A 16517-nucleotide genomic window follows, 5' to 3' on the forward strand; every position below is an offset into this window, starting at 1 on the left:
GGACCATGGTCCTGTTTTCATGATTTTTTTTCTCGAGGTCACATCTCATCAAACTGGGTTTCACAGGACGAACATTTTGTTAAACATCAAATTTGAGAAAAAGCTTAGGCATTCTAAGATCAATTATGTCCTCATGATTTCATCCGAAATCAAAATTGCCTTCCAAATATGAAATATCTGAAGCATTCCAAGACTATTTTCCTCATTTTCTCTAACAATCCAACATAAAACACGGGCTTGAAAGAACGACGGCCATGTTGGACATCAAGTCGTCTTTTTCGACCTCGACTGACTTATCTCTCCAAGCAGTTCCTGCCCTCTCCATATCTGCACCTTTCGCAACGGGCACTGTCGTGTGGTGGTCGTCCAAGAGGTCTACGACGTCTTCCCTCATTAAAGACAGTCCTGTCATTTGAATTCCGATTTCGGAAGTATCTTTCCCTGTCATTGAGATGAAAAAGATCAGAATTAACTGATTTTATGGTGGTAAAAAAAGGTCAAAAAAAACGTTTATTATTATTATTATTGTTATTATTAATACATGTATTATTATTATATATATATATATATATTTTTTTATACAAGTTCATCTTTTCCTCAATGCTTTTCTTGTATGTCATCTTCTGTAGATACTCTAATGACAGAAAGCGAAGTCCATTTAGGGGCGAGTCATTATGAAGGATCACTTTATTAGGGAGTGAAAATACACGCAAACTATATGACTCCACTCTCAAAAGAGGAATTCAACCAGTACTTTGGGGTGTTTTCCACTGCACTTGGTACACCTTCCTGTTAAAGCTCGTGTATTATACTTATTACAGTCTTAATGACCACCTGTATAAAAAGACCACCTGTCTATGTAACGACCACATTTCTGCTTCCCTTTATGCTATGCTGCTCATGCATTGAAACGTGTGTTCAAGAAATGCCGTGTTTAAAGACCACCTGCCCATAAAGACCACCTTTGTGTCTTCCTACTCAGGTTTCACCCAAATTCGTGTACACGTACTGTTTAAAGGCTTTTTCAATGGCTTTTTCAACCATCTCCGTGAACTCTCCCTCACTAAATGATGGAACACTTTCTTCTTCGCACCAGTTGCATAGCTGTTTGTAGATCTGTAAACATCAAACAAAAAGTAATGATGTAAACACGATCGCAAAATATCGAGAAATCAGCTCAAATTCATTAGGATTACGTTATACCTCATTACAAAATATTCATTACTAATACATGACTTTTGTTATCATTATTATTAGTAGTAGTGGTAGTGGTTGTAGTGGAGGTAGTGGTAGTAATAATAATGATAGGAGTCATAGGCGCTTGAAGTGGGAGGAAGGGCAAGGAGGCAGTCGCCCCTAAACGAAAAAGGAGAAAGTGGGGGGGGGGGGGGGGCAAAACGCATTTTGGCCCATCCCCCAAAGCCCCCCCCCCCCCGAAAAAAAAATCAACAGTAAAGGAATAAAAATGGTTTGTATATTTTAACCAAAAATAAAATAAAAAATAATAAAACCTGAATTGAATCACATACGAATTATATTTCATTAACAAAAAAAATAGAGTAAACAGGAATTAAATTTACTAAACATTCCGCATGCCCCTATATTTATAAATGGAGGATTTTAGAATAGCAATACGCGCATATTGTGGAAATATTATGAGAGGATGAGAAAGCGTGTGTGTTTTTAATTATAAGGGTGAGATGACATGAGTCCCTGAACACTGGCGTACTGATGGAGGGGGGGGGGGGCAGTTGCCAACCACATACAATTCAAACGTGGTTTATTTCTAATTCGATACCAGTAATTTACAAATGTTGCTGAAATGACATGATTTTCCGGGATTTTTTCTCAATTTCTTTTGCGAAATTATTATTTTTTAAGCGTTTATTGGAAAATTACAAATTGAGTCAAGCTTGAGCCCCCCTCACTTTTTTGATAAAGTATGTTAAAGAGAAAAAATAAGAGAGAAGGAAATGCGTGTTAAAGTATGCTCATCTCACCGTAATTAAATACCTAAAACCCCTGAGCTTACGGGGGCTCCGCCCTGGACCCCCCCCAAAGGCTTCAAGGGGGGTCCATGGAAGCTCATCTGATCACAATTAAATGCCTAAAACCCCTGAGCTTACGGGGGCTCCGCCCCCTGGACCCCACCAATGGCTTCAAGGAGGGCCCCTGGATGCTCATCTGATCACAATTACATGCTTAAAACCCCCTGAGCTTTACGGGGCTCAGATCCCTGGACCCCACGCCAATTATTGACCTGCCAGAGTCACAAATAAGGTAGAAAAATATGCTTAACTGACCGTTATTTAATGCCTAAAACCCCTGATAGCTTCCGCGGGCTACGCCCCTGCACCCCACGCCACTTTATGCTCCACTTGTGGGAGTGTCGTTGCCGAGTGGTCTAAGGCGCTTGGCTGGTCTGAGATGCGAAGGCCGAGGGTTCGAATCCCGACACGGCACTAATTTCTTTTGGCAAGATATTAACCTGCGCTTCTCTCTATCCAGGTGTTAAATGGGTACCCGGTAGGATGCGACCGTCATTGTTGATCAAACAGTTTTTGAGCGTCAAGTCACACCTGGCTGGAATGCTCCCCAGGCCCAGGGAGTGGATATTGTGCACACAGTGTGTGCGGGCAAGCAGTGAATCCAATGACCGGGGTAATAGTATATCTGTAAAACTGTTATGGACATTGTATTAAGAGCTATTTAAAAGCGGAATATTAGTATATTAAATCTTACCCAGAGATGCTAAATGGCACCACGACAGAATTTCTTTGTCATGTTATTCATTTGTGAGAAAAGGGCAATTTCAAGGAAATGTTCCTGCCCCTCCAACAGGATTTTGAAGCTAATATTGTTCTGATACTTCCACATGTGGGAAAACTCTGAATATCGACTCGTGGTTGGGTGGGGGTCATGTTGTTCAACTTTAAACTGCACTCAATGCTCACCTTAACCACCTCTTGTTCTTTGAGATCGATGACAACGTGCCCTCTGTAAGTATTCCATGTTCTGTTGCAGTTCTCACATGTATTATAACCATATCCCCTCACTCCTTGTATTCGAGTTCGATTGGGTATATGTCTCGGATACAGCTCTTCCTCAGACATCACTTCTACTATGATATCATTGTAGTCCTCAAAGTCATCGTAGTCCTCAAAGTCATCGTAGTCCTCAAAGTCATCGTAGTACTCAAAGTCATCCATGGCCCCAAAGGCGGCAGTACTATATGAATATGATAAAAGTTGTTGATGAATTATACTGGAGTGCAATGATCATTATCAACGAGTGCCGTACTCTCTTCACACAGAGGAGTGGAAATCCACTCTTTTAGTATTAATATCAGGGATTACTTCATTTTGAGATTGAATCCACTCAAAATATAGTGGAATCCATTCCAAAGTAGAGGTTTGAACTACTCCGAGTGGATTCCATCTTGGATTTTCACTCCAAAACGAAATGACCCTTGTATTAAGAGTGAATTTCCACTCCTAGACATTTAGAGAGCACTTACAAATACTCACTTTAGTAATCATTAGGTATGATGATAGCTTCCCTTTCCTATAACTAGTGAATTACTATGATTGATGTTTAGGTATTTAAACAGAATGTAGTAGTGGTATAAAAAAAATATTACTCACGTAAATGCGTTCATTATAAAACACAAATACTCTTTTTTCTTTTTTCGTCATCATTATCTAAGTTAATTAGCCAGAGTTGATCAGACAAGTAATTCCTAACTCGTATTTGCCATCCGGTTGAAAAATTCCACCGCGCGTCAATGTAAAAATGCGTGTTGTATCTGGGCTAATTGCCCTAGAAAGTGCCGTGTAAGCTAATTTTCAACTCGAAAGGTACCTAAGGAGAAAACAAATCAAAAAAGTAGACAAATTTGGCATCTACAGCAAGATATATTCGAGGAGATTATGAGCTCGTGAAATGGAGAGTGTGTGTAAAAGCCTATACCTGATTGTGCGCCCTTTTGTGGTGCGTTTTGAATACGCTCGGCCTCTATGGAGATGTCCCTTAACTTATTGTAATGTCAAATGGAATGTAGTATTTCGATATACATTTTATTTAATTTAGCTTTGATTCAACTCATATATCAACCAACTTCTACTCGATCGTCGAGTCAGAAGACTGCAAGGTCTTACATATTAAACGACATGACGTGAAAATATTAAACAAATTATTGGTATCTCTTTGCTCTTGCAGTTGAAAATGAGAGGAGAAATCAGCGCGACGAGCAAGATTATACCCATACACGTACACACAACACCCATCGACTAAGTTGTCAGTGCATTATCATTAGGGACTTTTAGATTCGCACGAAGACAATGGGGATTGATTGCTACGGTCGACGTCCTTTTAATGCACTGCCTTGAATGGACGTCACACGTATCAGTCCACGCAAATCTAAAAGTCCCTATTAACAGAACAGAACACATACCCACATCAATTTATAAAGACTCTTTGTGAGCGGTTTGATCGGAACTAATCGAGAAGTTCCCTTCGCCTGCGTGTAAATTGAAAAAAAATGCCACCGGGTGAGGGAAAAGAAGGGATTAAAGGGAAACTGCGATGTAATGTTTTGACGTGGCGTCACCAAGTTAAATAATTTTCCAGGACCTCTAACTTGAGGGTGGGGGAGTATAGGTCTACGCAGTAAGATGGTAGACGTTCTTTTTTTCTCTTTAATAAAAAATTATTCTTTCGCTCCCCCCCCCTCCCCCCCCCCCCCCCCCCCCTCTGGAACGCCTGCATTTGCTAGAAATAACATGATTCGCTTTTTTTTTTTTAATACAAATATAATTTCATTAATCTTTAATATAATAAATTTAAATAAAGATAAATTTAATTCTATCGCATGAAGCTCACAAAGAAATACACATTGCCACTTGTGAGTTATCGTGACCAGTGGCGTAGACAGGTTCGTACACATGGGGGGATGACTCAGGGGCGGATCTAGCTTTTTGCTAAGGAGGAGGGTTGACCAATAATGACGATGCGGAGCATCGTCCACGAGCCGCAAAGCGGCGAGCCGATTTTTTTTTGGGGTGTTTATTTGAACCCCGTAAGTGATGTTTTCCTGGCATCTATTAACACAATGGAGACCATAAAAAGCAGTGCATGATAACGTCTTTTTAAATCAAGTAACAGTTAAATACACAGTTATATCCAGAGTTATCATGTGTTTGGTTAAGTTACCAGATGAGTTGAATATCTTCTCACAATATTTGCACTTGAAAGGGTTTCTCTCCAGCGTGCGTTCTTTTTTCTTTCTTTTCTTCTTTTTTTTCTTCTTTTTTCCCCCTTTTTTTGTTGTTTGTTTTTTGGGCCGCCCAAGGGGGGGTTTAAACACCCTAAACCCCTCCCCCTGGAGAGAACCGCGCCTGTTTAATCTTGTGGTTATCTTGTGGTTTCCAAACCACAAGATAACCACAAAATACTTGTAAGATTTTCTTTTTTTACCGTCTGAATTGGCTTTCACCGTGTGAATGCGGCTAATAACAATAAACATAATTACAATAATGATGAGGATTATTATTATCATCATCATAATTATTATTATTATTAATATTATAATTGTTATCATTATTATTATTACTATTATTATCATCATTATGACTTATTAAGTAAGCAAATATCATTCCCCAAAACCTGGGGGGATGATTGTACATGCCATCCCCCCACCTTGTGAGGTGAGGGGATGCATCCCCCTCATCCCCCCGTTGTCTACGCCCCTGATCGTGACTAACGTTATGTACTATCTTTGAAAATATTGGTTAAGAATGGATCGTGATTATTGGCACCAAGAACTAAGTATATTAAGATATGCACAGTAGACACATAATAATTCATGATAGTTATTTGAAACAAGGAACTGTTGTGGTATCTGTATTATTGAATCAACGAAAAAGGATTAGTCATTTAGAAAGCATAAATACAACTGGAAACAAAAATTCGTCCTAAAATGAAATACCTACATGAATTTTACATCGAAAACAGCATAAATAATTTATCATCTCTTGATGTCAAAATATTATTACGAAACCATAAATATAGCATAGTATTACCTTGAGTGTGATGTAAAAACTGGTGGATGAAATGATATCCAGCTCTTGTATTCGACAGGTCACATCAGCAATGATCAGAATAATTCAATCGCATGGAGTGTGATACGATTAAGAAGGTCTCGAGACTGCATAGCAAACGAGGCGGTGCACAATGGGTATATTCCCCGGTAAACGCCTTTATACTTCAGTATTTTGTTTATAGAAATTTGTTTATTTACAGTAGCATTGCGTCAAAATGACGAGCACATAATGGGGATTTCCAAATGAATATTGCGCAATATTATGTACTGAACTTTATTAAAGGTACTATATGTCCCATTTGCAGGCCAAAAAATGAAAAGATTAAATTCCAACGGTATTTAAAAGATAATGCTAATTTAGATCTTCCCTCAAAATGAAAGGGCTTGAAAATGTCTTTAAGTGGGAAAATAACGACCATTAGTTGTCGAATCGACTTTAGTGATTGCAATCACTAAAGTAATATTCTGTTTTTTGGACCCTTGTACCAAATGGTAGTACGTTTTGAGATTCAATCAGTTCAATTTGGGCCATTACAAGAATTGGGTTATTGATGTAAACAACCGCTCATGTACCATTTACAGCTCATTTTAAGTATTTTATATCCGTAGAAAGAAAAGTCAGTCACTCAATAGTGTCTGGCAGTGAATTCCAGAAAGTAAACAGGTTTCCTTGCATAATTTGAATATTAGGACACTGCTCACGTTTACATTTCACAGACATACGTGTCATATTCATAATTCCTGCAAAGTTCTACAGAATTTGATGTTGGCTGCAAATGGGACATAGTACCTTTAAAGTACATTTACATAATACATTTTAATGAATTATGACGAGACAAAATGTGTCAAGTCCAAAGTGCAATCATGACTTTTGTTATACAGGTATTGAACTATATTTTGAAAGAAACTGACTAGAATCACTTTGAATCGTTCATCGTGCACAAATTGGTTATTTTGATAAGTAAATGCTACAAAAAGAACCTGGTGAATTGGTGTTATCTTAAACACTGTGGCGTATCTGAAGGCTATCCGATGTATCCCCCCCCCCCCCCCTCCCATCCCCCATCCCCTAACTGAAGGCACAGGACAGAGTTGATGCAACGGGGTGGGGGTGGACTAAATGATTACACCCCTTGTTTTGATTATGCTCAAGATCAGTGGCGGATCCAAAGGAATTCTCTGGTGGGATAAACGTTCCACAATAAAGGGGGGGGGGGGGGTAATCGTCAGCTTGTTCCCAAAACTACATGTATGTGACAAGCAAAAACCACTAAAAAGAAAGGCTATCAGAAAGAAAGAAAAAAATGATAAGTGCCCCCTAGCTGCAGATAGATCAGAGTTGGTCTAGCATAAGAATAATAGAAAACAGCGAATAAATAAGAAAACAAAATCCATCGACGCACTGACTGAGAATGTTGAATTTCGATGGATATTGTAAAGCAAGCGCCATGAGCCTTCAACAAAGGCGGATACCAGCGCTCTAAGAAGAAATCGTGATCAATATCATGTCCATCATCCTTATTATAAACATCATATCATCATCATTATCATTACCATCATCATTATCAATATCATCATCATCAGCGCCATTATTGCCATCTTCGTCTTCGTCATAACCATCATCATCATAAACATCATCATAATATCATCATTACCATGAAGTCCATGATCATAATCGATATCAGCATCAGCGGCAGCATCGTCATTATCCCCGTTATTATCATCGTCACCATAACCATCATTAACAAAATCGTAATCGTCATCTTCATCATCAACATCATTTCCTGATGGTATTTAATCTATAAGCATCAAGAGAACATTGATACAGACAAAACACAAATAAAGAGAAATAATAGATAGCAAAGCCATAATATATCCTGCTTACTCTTTATGTAATTTTAAAGAAATAAAGGTATTTATAGACAAATAAAGTTAAAAAGCTATTAATACCCGAACTAAACCATTTCATCACATACTCAAGATGAATAAAGTGATGATATTTATGAAGCTGAAAGTTCTTTCAAAAAGTCCTACATTTTGATGTTTATTACCTTTTAGCTTATGTTTGAATAATCCAACACAGAGTTTACAGCCACACTTACTCAAATCGAGACAATACCTCACTATTATCTTACAAAATTATTTCATTATTTTGCCTTGTCGCTGCTAAAAACTGTAATTTAAATTTGAACAAATATATACGGCTAATAATAATAATAAATAATAAAAACGTTACTTATAAAGCGCTTACCACCGAAGTCTCTAAGCGCTATAACACACAAAATAGACTGATAAACAATACATATTAAACACAACTAAGAAGTGCAAATAAATCCATAAATTACAATACATATGGAATATACATCACTGGCGTACTGGTGGGGAGGGGGGGGGGGGCTTGGGGGGCGCCAGCCCCCCCCCCCCCCCAATGAAATCAACCATGACTTTTTTTCAAAATTCCATACAAGTGATTTATAAATGTTCGTAATATCACATGATTTTCAATAAAAATTAATGCGCGTTTCTCCATTTTTGTTGCAAACTGACACATTCACAAATAGCCCCAGGAAGAGCATATGTTTTTGTTATAGTCAATAATGGGCCACTGACAGTAAACTAGTAGAAACTTCCTTAAAGGCCCGGTCACACAGGGAGGACGCATGGGGAACGCACGGCCAGCGCATTGGAAATTTGCAATTTGGGCCAGTGCGTTGTCGTTCGCTAGGCGTGCGTCATCATTCGTTACTCGTTCGTCGAGCGCGCTGGACCAACGCTGGACCAGCGCTATGCATGCGTCGTCATTCGCTGTGTGCGTCGGGATTTTTTGAGCATGCTCAAAAACGTGCGCCGAGCTCGACGCATGAATATACACGCCAAAGGCACGCCAGACATGCGCCGGAGCGCGCTAGACCAGCGCCAGACATGCGTGGAGCGCGCTAGACCAGCGCCAGACAAACGCGGAGCACACGCCCTGTATATGCACAGCGCGCTAGCTACACGCCGTGCATTTTGTGTCAGCTCGCTAGCTTTTCCAAAATTATGACAAAAGTTAGGCACACGTTCTTTTCCGATTTCCAATGCGCTGGCCGTGCGTCGTAGAACGCGGTGCATGCGTGGACCATTCGTCCAGCGCGCTAGCAACACGCTGTGCATTCGTGGAAGTTGTTTTCATGTGCGCTCTGTGTGCGCCCTGTGTGCGCCCTGTGTGCGCCCTGTGTGCGCCCTGTATGCGCCCTGTATACGCCCTGTATGCGTCCAGCGCGCTATGCATTTGGTGTCAGCTAGCTGTATAGCTTCGACAAAAGTTGGGCGCACGACAACGCACTGGCCAAAATTGCAAATTTTCCATGCGCCGGCCGTGCGTCCCCCATGCGTCCCTTCTGTGTGACCGGGCCTTTACAGAGGCTTATGTGAGAAGCACTACCCTCCACTCGGGATGTGCTAGTCCAGCCTCTGTACCGTTTTCGTTTAGCGCACCCAATCAGCTGATAAAATAACACACCCTCAACGTTGAAAGTAGACCTAGCCATTCCTCTAAATCTGGGTCCTGAATACGTGGACGGACAATTGGGGATTGCGCGATCAGTGGAGAGACCGCGCTGTGTGTGGGGGATAAAAAGAACGAACGGACTGAATCTGGACTAGGGATGTGCATGCACAGATTTGCGAACGAACGTTCGATACGTACATCATGTAACACTGCACTTGTACCGTTAAGGGGCGCAGCTAGACTTAAGTGGGGAAACTGAATTCAGACAAGGATTAAAAGTAGTCTTCTTTATCTAATAATTTAATGAAACAGCAAAGGCTCCCTGCTTCGCGCTTCGCGCGGGAGGAGGGGGGGGGGGGAAACTGAATTCAGACTAGGATTAGAAGTAGAGAACGGTACAACGAATCGTCTTCTTTATCTAATAATATAATGCCAATGAAACGGCAAAGCTTCCGTGCTTCACGCGGGAGGGGGTGGGGGTGGGGGGGGGGGGCAACTGAATTCAGAAAAGGACACGATACAACCAATCGTCTTCTTTCTCTAATTATTAATTTTAATGAAACGTGAAAGGGATGGGCGAAAATGAATTCAGACACTGATTAAGAGCAATAATTTAATGAAACGTTAAAGCTTCCGCGCTTCACACGGGAGTGGGGTAAACTGAATTCAGACAAGGACACGATACAACCAATGCAACGAATTGTCTTCTTTCTCTAATAGTTTAATGAAAGGTGAAAGCTTCCGCGCTTCGCGCGTGATGGGCGAAAATGAGTCAGACAATGATTAAGAATAATAATTTAATGAGACGTCAAAGCTTCCGCGCTTCGCGTGGGAGGGGGAAACTGAATTTAAACAAGGACATGATACAACGAATCGTCTACTTTCTCTAGTAATTTAATGAAACGTGAAAGGGATGAGCGAAAATGAATTCAGACAAGGATTAAGAGTAACAATTTAATGAAAGGTCAAAACTTACGCGCTTCACGCGGGAGGGGGGAACGGAATTCAGACCAGGACACGATACAACGAATCGTCTACTTTCTCTAGTAATTTAATGAAACGTGAAAGGGATGGGCGAAAATGAATTCAGACACGGATTAAGAGTAATAATTTATTGAAACGTCAAAGCTTCCGCGCTTCACGCGGGAGGGGGGGGGGGAACTGAATTCAGACAAGGATTAAAAGTCGAGAACGGTACAATGAATCGTCTTTTTTCTCTAATTATTAAATGAAACCTCGTAGCTTCTGTGCTTCACGCGGGAGGGGCGAAACCGAAACAAGAATTAAGAGTCGAGAACGTTACAACGGATCGTCTTTTTTCTCTAATAATTTAATGAAGTGTGAAAAAAGAAAATAACTTAGTTCCTGGCCCGGGCTTATAGGGTTAAATTTGTAGACATTCGGAAATTTGGCATAAATATATTTGTCGGTAATTAATTGGTGGCTAGTTTTGTTGGTAATTGATGGCTTCTACACCCCCCCCCCCCCCTCCCCCACTGAAAAAGGTCTGGCCACGCCCCTGATAACAACACAGTTTATACACTCACCGTCTTTGTGCATTATGCAGCAACGAAGCATATACAACGTCTCACGACGTGACATATCATTTTTCTCTACTTCTAACCAATCAGAAGGCCTCATGATTTTTTACGGGAAGTGCCGGTGGACAATGTGCGCCAAATGTGGTTCTCAAATTGCAAAAGATCCCTTCTCTTGGAGGGGTAGGAGAAAGCAATTTTACGTCATATTACTCCAGGAAGTGTCTGGAAATGCGTCTAATGTGGTTCTAAAATTGCAAATGCTTCCTACTCTGAGAGGGGGTCAGAACCCCCTCCCACACCCACCCCAGCTTGGTCGCTCCGCTCCCTCGCAGCTAAGCCTCGCTCTGTCGCTTCATCGTTTTACATATATTTTACCCCATGCCATGTTGTGCCCCCCCCCCCACGTAAGAAATTCCTAGAACCGCCAATGATGCCCATACCCCTTGAACTTCGGGGGCTCCACCCCTTGACCCCGCCGGGGCTTTGCCCCTAGACCCCACTTTGAAATTCGTTCAGCGGGGCCTGCATAATTATAAGAGTGGGGTGATGCGGATTTTTTGTTGTCAGCCCCCCCCCCCCCCCAAAAAAAAAAAAAAAAAAAAAAAAAAAAATTGCTCATTACGCCACTGATATACATCAAAGTGAGTTAATTAATAATCGAACGCAATTTTGAATAAAAGTGTCTTAAGACTAGTTTTGAATAGGTTAACAGTTTGACATTTTTTTACATTTAAAGGTAGTCTGTTTCAAAGTTCAGCAGAAGCTTTGCAAAAAGAGCGATTACCATAAGAAAGTGTTGACGCAGAAGTAGATACGAGGTTTAATTGTGAAGATGACCGTAAATTGCGTGAGGGTTTGTATTCCTGGATTAATTCTTGCAGATAAATTGGTGCCAATTCATGAATGCATTTATAAGTTTTGCACATAATGGCGTACGTCAATGGCAACCAATGCAGTTTGCGAAGTACTGGAGTGGTGTGTTCACAAGAACGCGTGCGTGCTACAAGCCTGGCAGCAGAGTTTTGGATTCTTTGGAGTTTTGCAATGTGCAAGTCCGGAAGGCCATAAAGAAGGCTATTGCATTGTTCAAGACGGCATGTAATAAATGCAAGGGTGTCAATTTGTATCCGTGGTTGGGGGGGATGATAGGTGCCAATATATTTTTGGCAATGGATCAAAGCAACCAAGAGGTAGAAGCGTGTGGCAGGTTACACCCCCTCCCCAAGCGCGTAGCCAGGATTTCATTTAAGGGGGGTGGTAGTGCAGCACGCGAAGCGCGTTCCCAGGGGGTTGGGTGCAGGGAGGCGGAGTTTTCCCCCTCCACCGCGAAGCGCGGAAGCTTTGATGTTTCATTAAATTATTAGAGAAAGAAGACGATTCGTTGGACCGTTCTCGACTCTTGATCCTTGTCTGAATTCTTCCCCCCCCCCTCGCGCAAAGCGCGGAAGCTCTGACGTTTTATTAGATAATTAAAGAAAGAAGACGATTCGTTGTACCGTTCTAGACTCTTAATCCTTGTTTGTAAAAAGTTCCTCTTCCTCCTCGCGTAGCGCGGAAGCTCTGACATTTCATTAGATTATAAAAGAAAGTAGACGATTTGATGTACCATTCTCGACTCTTAATACTTAATGTTTGAATCAAGTTCCCCTTCTTGACGTTTCATTAGTTTATTAAAGAAAGAAAATGATTCGTTGTACCATTCTCGACTCTTTATCCTTAATGTTTGAATCAAGTTCCCTTTCCTCCGCGCGTAGCGCGGAAGCTCTGACGTTTCATTAGATTATAAAAGAAAGTAGACGATTTGATGTACCATTCTCGACTCTTAATACTTAATGTTTGAATCAAGTTCCCCTTCTTGACGTTTCATTAGTTTATTAAAGAAAGAAAATGATTCGTTGTACCATTCTCGACTCTTTATCCTTAATGTTTGAATCAAGTTCCCTTTCCTCCGCGCGTAGCGCGGAAGCTCTGACGTTTCATTAGATTATTAAAGAAAGAAAACGATTTGTTGTACCATTCTCGACTCTAAATCCTTGTATGAATTCAGTTTCCCCGCTCCCGCGCGAAGCGCGGAACTTTCTCCTTGTCTCCGATCTCATCACGAATTCGTCACAGAGTTCATCTATGTTTACACTGCAGGATTGTCTGATGTGCATTGCAGATTGCTACTTTTGCGCTTCACGCTTAACATTTAGCTCGTTGCTTTTTAACGCTGCGTCTTTGCATTTGGCGCACTGCATTGATGATGCTGTTGATTGAACAAATTGATATTCATCAATTCCTGATGAAGCCGTATGAGCGAGAATTCAATTTATTCTTGTCTCATATACGGTTGTCTCATTTACTTCGTATATTATGTATGTATTATGAAAATGAGATAGCAAAATGTGTATATTGATGGTCATCTTGCGAGTAATAACTCTCATCAGGCTCTCATCTCAACTCTCATCATTAATTTTTCTCTTCATTTTTTGTTTGTTTGATGGTGAATTATTGGGGGGGGGGTGATTGTACAGGCCATCCCCCCCCCCCCCCCACCTGAAATATTGGGGAGGGATATATCTGCATAATATATCATTCGGCCTAAACCATGCGCTTCAATAATATCTCCAAGTGGTGCAGTGTACAGAGTAAATAATTAAGGGCCGATGACGGATCCCTGAGGAACACCTTCAGGTGGTATGAGGTTTGGATAAAGAGTCATTTATGACAGTAGATTGAGAACGATTCATAAAATATGTTTTAAACCAATTTAAGGCAGTACCTGATACACCATAATATCTAATACCTAAGCGATCAACATTATGACTGATAGCATCGAAAGCCACATAATAGTCTAAAAGTATTTAAAACAGCTTCATCACCTTGGTCCACAGCAAACAACAAATATTTTTTTATGCTCACAATAATCACAAATGCGAGGCCAAACTGGCCGCGCATTTGGCCCTGCTCTGGAGGTAGTCTCGGCCGCGGCCTGGCCCAGCCTTTTCTCACTGTAAACGCACGCAGGGCCAGGCCGCGTCATTTTTTTCTGCGGCACAGATTGGGGCTTTAAAAAAAAAGAAGTCTTGATTTAAAGAGGCATGTTCCCCGTATTCCAGAGGGCGTTCAAAATACGTACCCGCTGGCGGACGGTGCTAGCTGCCTATTGACACCAACAGAATACGGCTCTTACGCAGATGGCATGTTCCGAATGCCCGGACAATACCGATTATCGCATACATGTGCCGAAGTAATGCCAATCGCAGTTCGGCTCTAAGATTCGGCTGCTGTTTCCGCCCACTTTCGTGACGTCGCGATCGTCAGCGATCAGCTGGCTTGGCGAAGGCAGGCCAGGCCGCGCGTACTTTGATTGACAGCTGTATGCAAATTAGAAGTCGATCTTCGGAACCAAGATGGCGATGACTAGAGCAGCGATAACTACACTGGCGGGAACGTGCCACTTTAACCCTAACCCTAAACTTTCCCATAGGCTAAACACGCACCTAACCCCAATCTGTGCCGCAGAAAAAAATAACGCGGCCAGGCAGCGGCCCAACTGTTACCCCGGAAGTGAAAGTTCGCCGTGTATAGGAAATTGGGGAAAAGATTCACTGCTAAGAGCAATTTTCCCCAAAGCTTGCTCGCTACGCTCGCACGCATTTAAACATGATATACTTGTGGTACTTATCAAAGGTCTTTTCAGTCTTCCGTTATGAGAATGTGCTTATAATCCCATCAGGATTGGGGTTTTTCCTCTTTATAAGATGTAATTTTATGAGGTCGCACTGCGACCTCACAAATCTTAAACTTTTTCCTCGCTCGCTTCGCTCGCTCGCAAATAATTTTCAGACCATCACACCCAGCTGCAAAGTATGATGCTTAAGCAATATCTTGTATGGCGTATAAAGTGAAACAAATATTGAACTCATCCCTGATAATGTAATCACAATGTAGGGGTATATACCAATGTCTAATAAAAATTGGTATATTTTCGCTTTGAGATTTCCCTTTGAAAGTGCCCTTTTTTTCTCCAGAAAGTGCCCCTTTTTCTTGGTGCCCCCCACTTTGGAAGTCGCTCAGCCACCCCTGTGTGCTATTATCAGGTTGCATTTTAAGAACAGATGTTTTTAGAAGAAAAAAAAACCAAGGCATACAATAGACCATTTCTAAGATTACCGTATTTTTGCTTATGAATAGGCTACATTATTATCATAAGCTTACATCTCTAGTGGATGTCTTAGCAATGAGATTCGTGTGTGTATGTGGTCCTCATGGTTACGGTCAGATTTTCTTTTTCTTGGGGGGGGGTACTTTATGTTAAAGATGGTGTTTACTATATCTACTTCTATAATCTTCTAATGTCTATTCGCACAATTGTTGTATAAGCCATAACAAAAATGGTACTCCGAAATGGTTTTGGTTATACATACGCTGACCTTTTCCCATAAGAGTATGAAAGAGCTATGGCATTCCAGGACCATGGTCCTGTTTTCATGATTTTTTTCTCGAGGTCACAACTCATCAAACTGGGTTTCACAGGACGAACATTTTGTTAAACATCAAATTTGAGAAAAAGCTTAGGCATTCTAAGATCAATTATGTCCTCATGATTTCATCCGAAATCAAAATTGCCTTCCAAATATGAAATATCTGAGGCATTCCAAGACTATTTTCCTCATTTTCTCTAACAATCCAACATAAAACACGGGCTTGAAAGAACGACGGCCATGTTGGACATCAAGTCGTCTTTTTCGACCTCGACTGACTTATCTCTCCAAGCAGTTCCTGCCCTCTCCATATCCGCACTTTTCGCAACGGGCACTGTCGTTTGGTGGTCGTCCAAGAGGTCTACGACGTCTTCCCTCATCAAAGACAGTCCTGTCATTTGAATTCCGATTTCGGAAGTCTCTTTCCCTGTCATTGAGATGAAAAAGATCAGAATTAACTGATTTTATGGTGGTAAAAAAAGGTCAAAAAAACGTTTATTATTACTATTGTTATTATTAATACATGTATTATTATTATATATATATATATATATATATATTTTATACAAGTTCATCTTTTCCTCAATGCTTTTCTTGTATGTCATCTTCTGTAGCTACTCTAATGACAGAAAGCGAACTCCTTTTAGGGGGCGAGTCATTATTAGGGATCACTTTATTAGGGAGTGAAAATCCACGCAAAAATGAGTTGACTCCACTCTCAAAAGAGGAATTCGACAAGTACTTTGGGGTGTTTTCCACTGCACTTGGTAAACCTTCCTGTTAAAGCTCGTGCATTATACTTAGTACAGCCTTAATGACCACCTGTCTATGTTACGACCACATTTTGATTCCCTTTATACCATGCTGTTCATTGAAATGTGTTTAAAAAATGCCGCGTTTAAAGACCACCTGCATGC

The 16517-nt window shown here is 41.0% G+C and overlaps 1 protein-coding gene across 1 annotated transcript; it reads right to left on the reverse strand.

Moving 5' to 3' along the window:
• Window positions 1–210: 210 nt before the first annotated feature.
• Window positions 211–6160, reverse strand: LOC105445109. Its single transcript, XM_031000283.1, has 4 exons — window positions 6081–6160; window positions 2955–3228; window positions 1010–1116; window positions 211–441 (listed from the first exon to the last, which is right to left on the reverse strand). Exons 2-4 carry the CDS (start codon window positions 3207–3209, stop codon window positions 294–296), a joined length of 510 nt encoding a protein of 169 aa, XP_030856143.1. The 5' UTR covers window positions 3210–3228; window positions 6081–6160; the 3' UTR covers window positions 211–293.
• Window positions 6161–16517: the final 10357 nt, after the last annotated feature.

The sequence above is a fragment of the Strongylocentrotus purpuratus genome, unplaced genomic scaffold, assembly GCF_000002235.5.
Source record: "Strongylocentrotus purpuratus isolate Spur 01 unplaced genomic scaffold, Spur_5.0 spur5_scaffold_6, whole genome shotgun sequence".
NCBI classification, from domain to species: domain Eukaryota; kingdom Metazoa; phylum Echinodermata; class Echinoidea; order Camarodonta; family Strongylocentrotidae; genus Strongylocentrotus; species Strongylocentrotus purpuratus.

Bases quoted from the DNA above. Each gene is read 5' to 3' on its own strand.
- LOC105445109 (XM_031000283.1), bottom strand. From the start codon at position 3,209: ATGGATGACTTTGAGTACTACGATGACTTTGAGGACTACGATGACTTT. The intron at 1,117-2,954 runs GTGAGCATTGAG...TGATGTTTACAG, and splicing joins AAGAACAAGAGGTGGTTAAG to ATCTACAAACAGCTATGCAA. The intron at 442-1,009 runs GTACGTGTACAC...TCTCAATGACAG, and splicing joins ATTGAAAAAGCCTTTAAACA to GGAAAGATACTTCCGAAATC.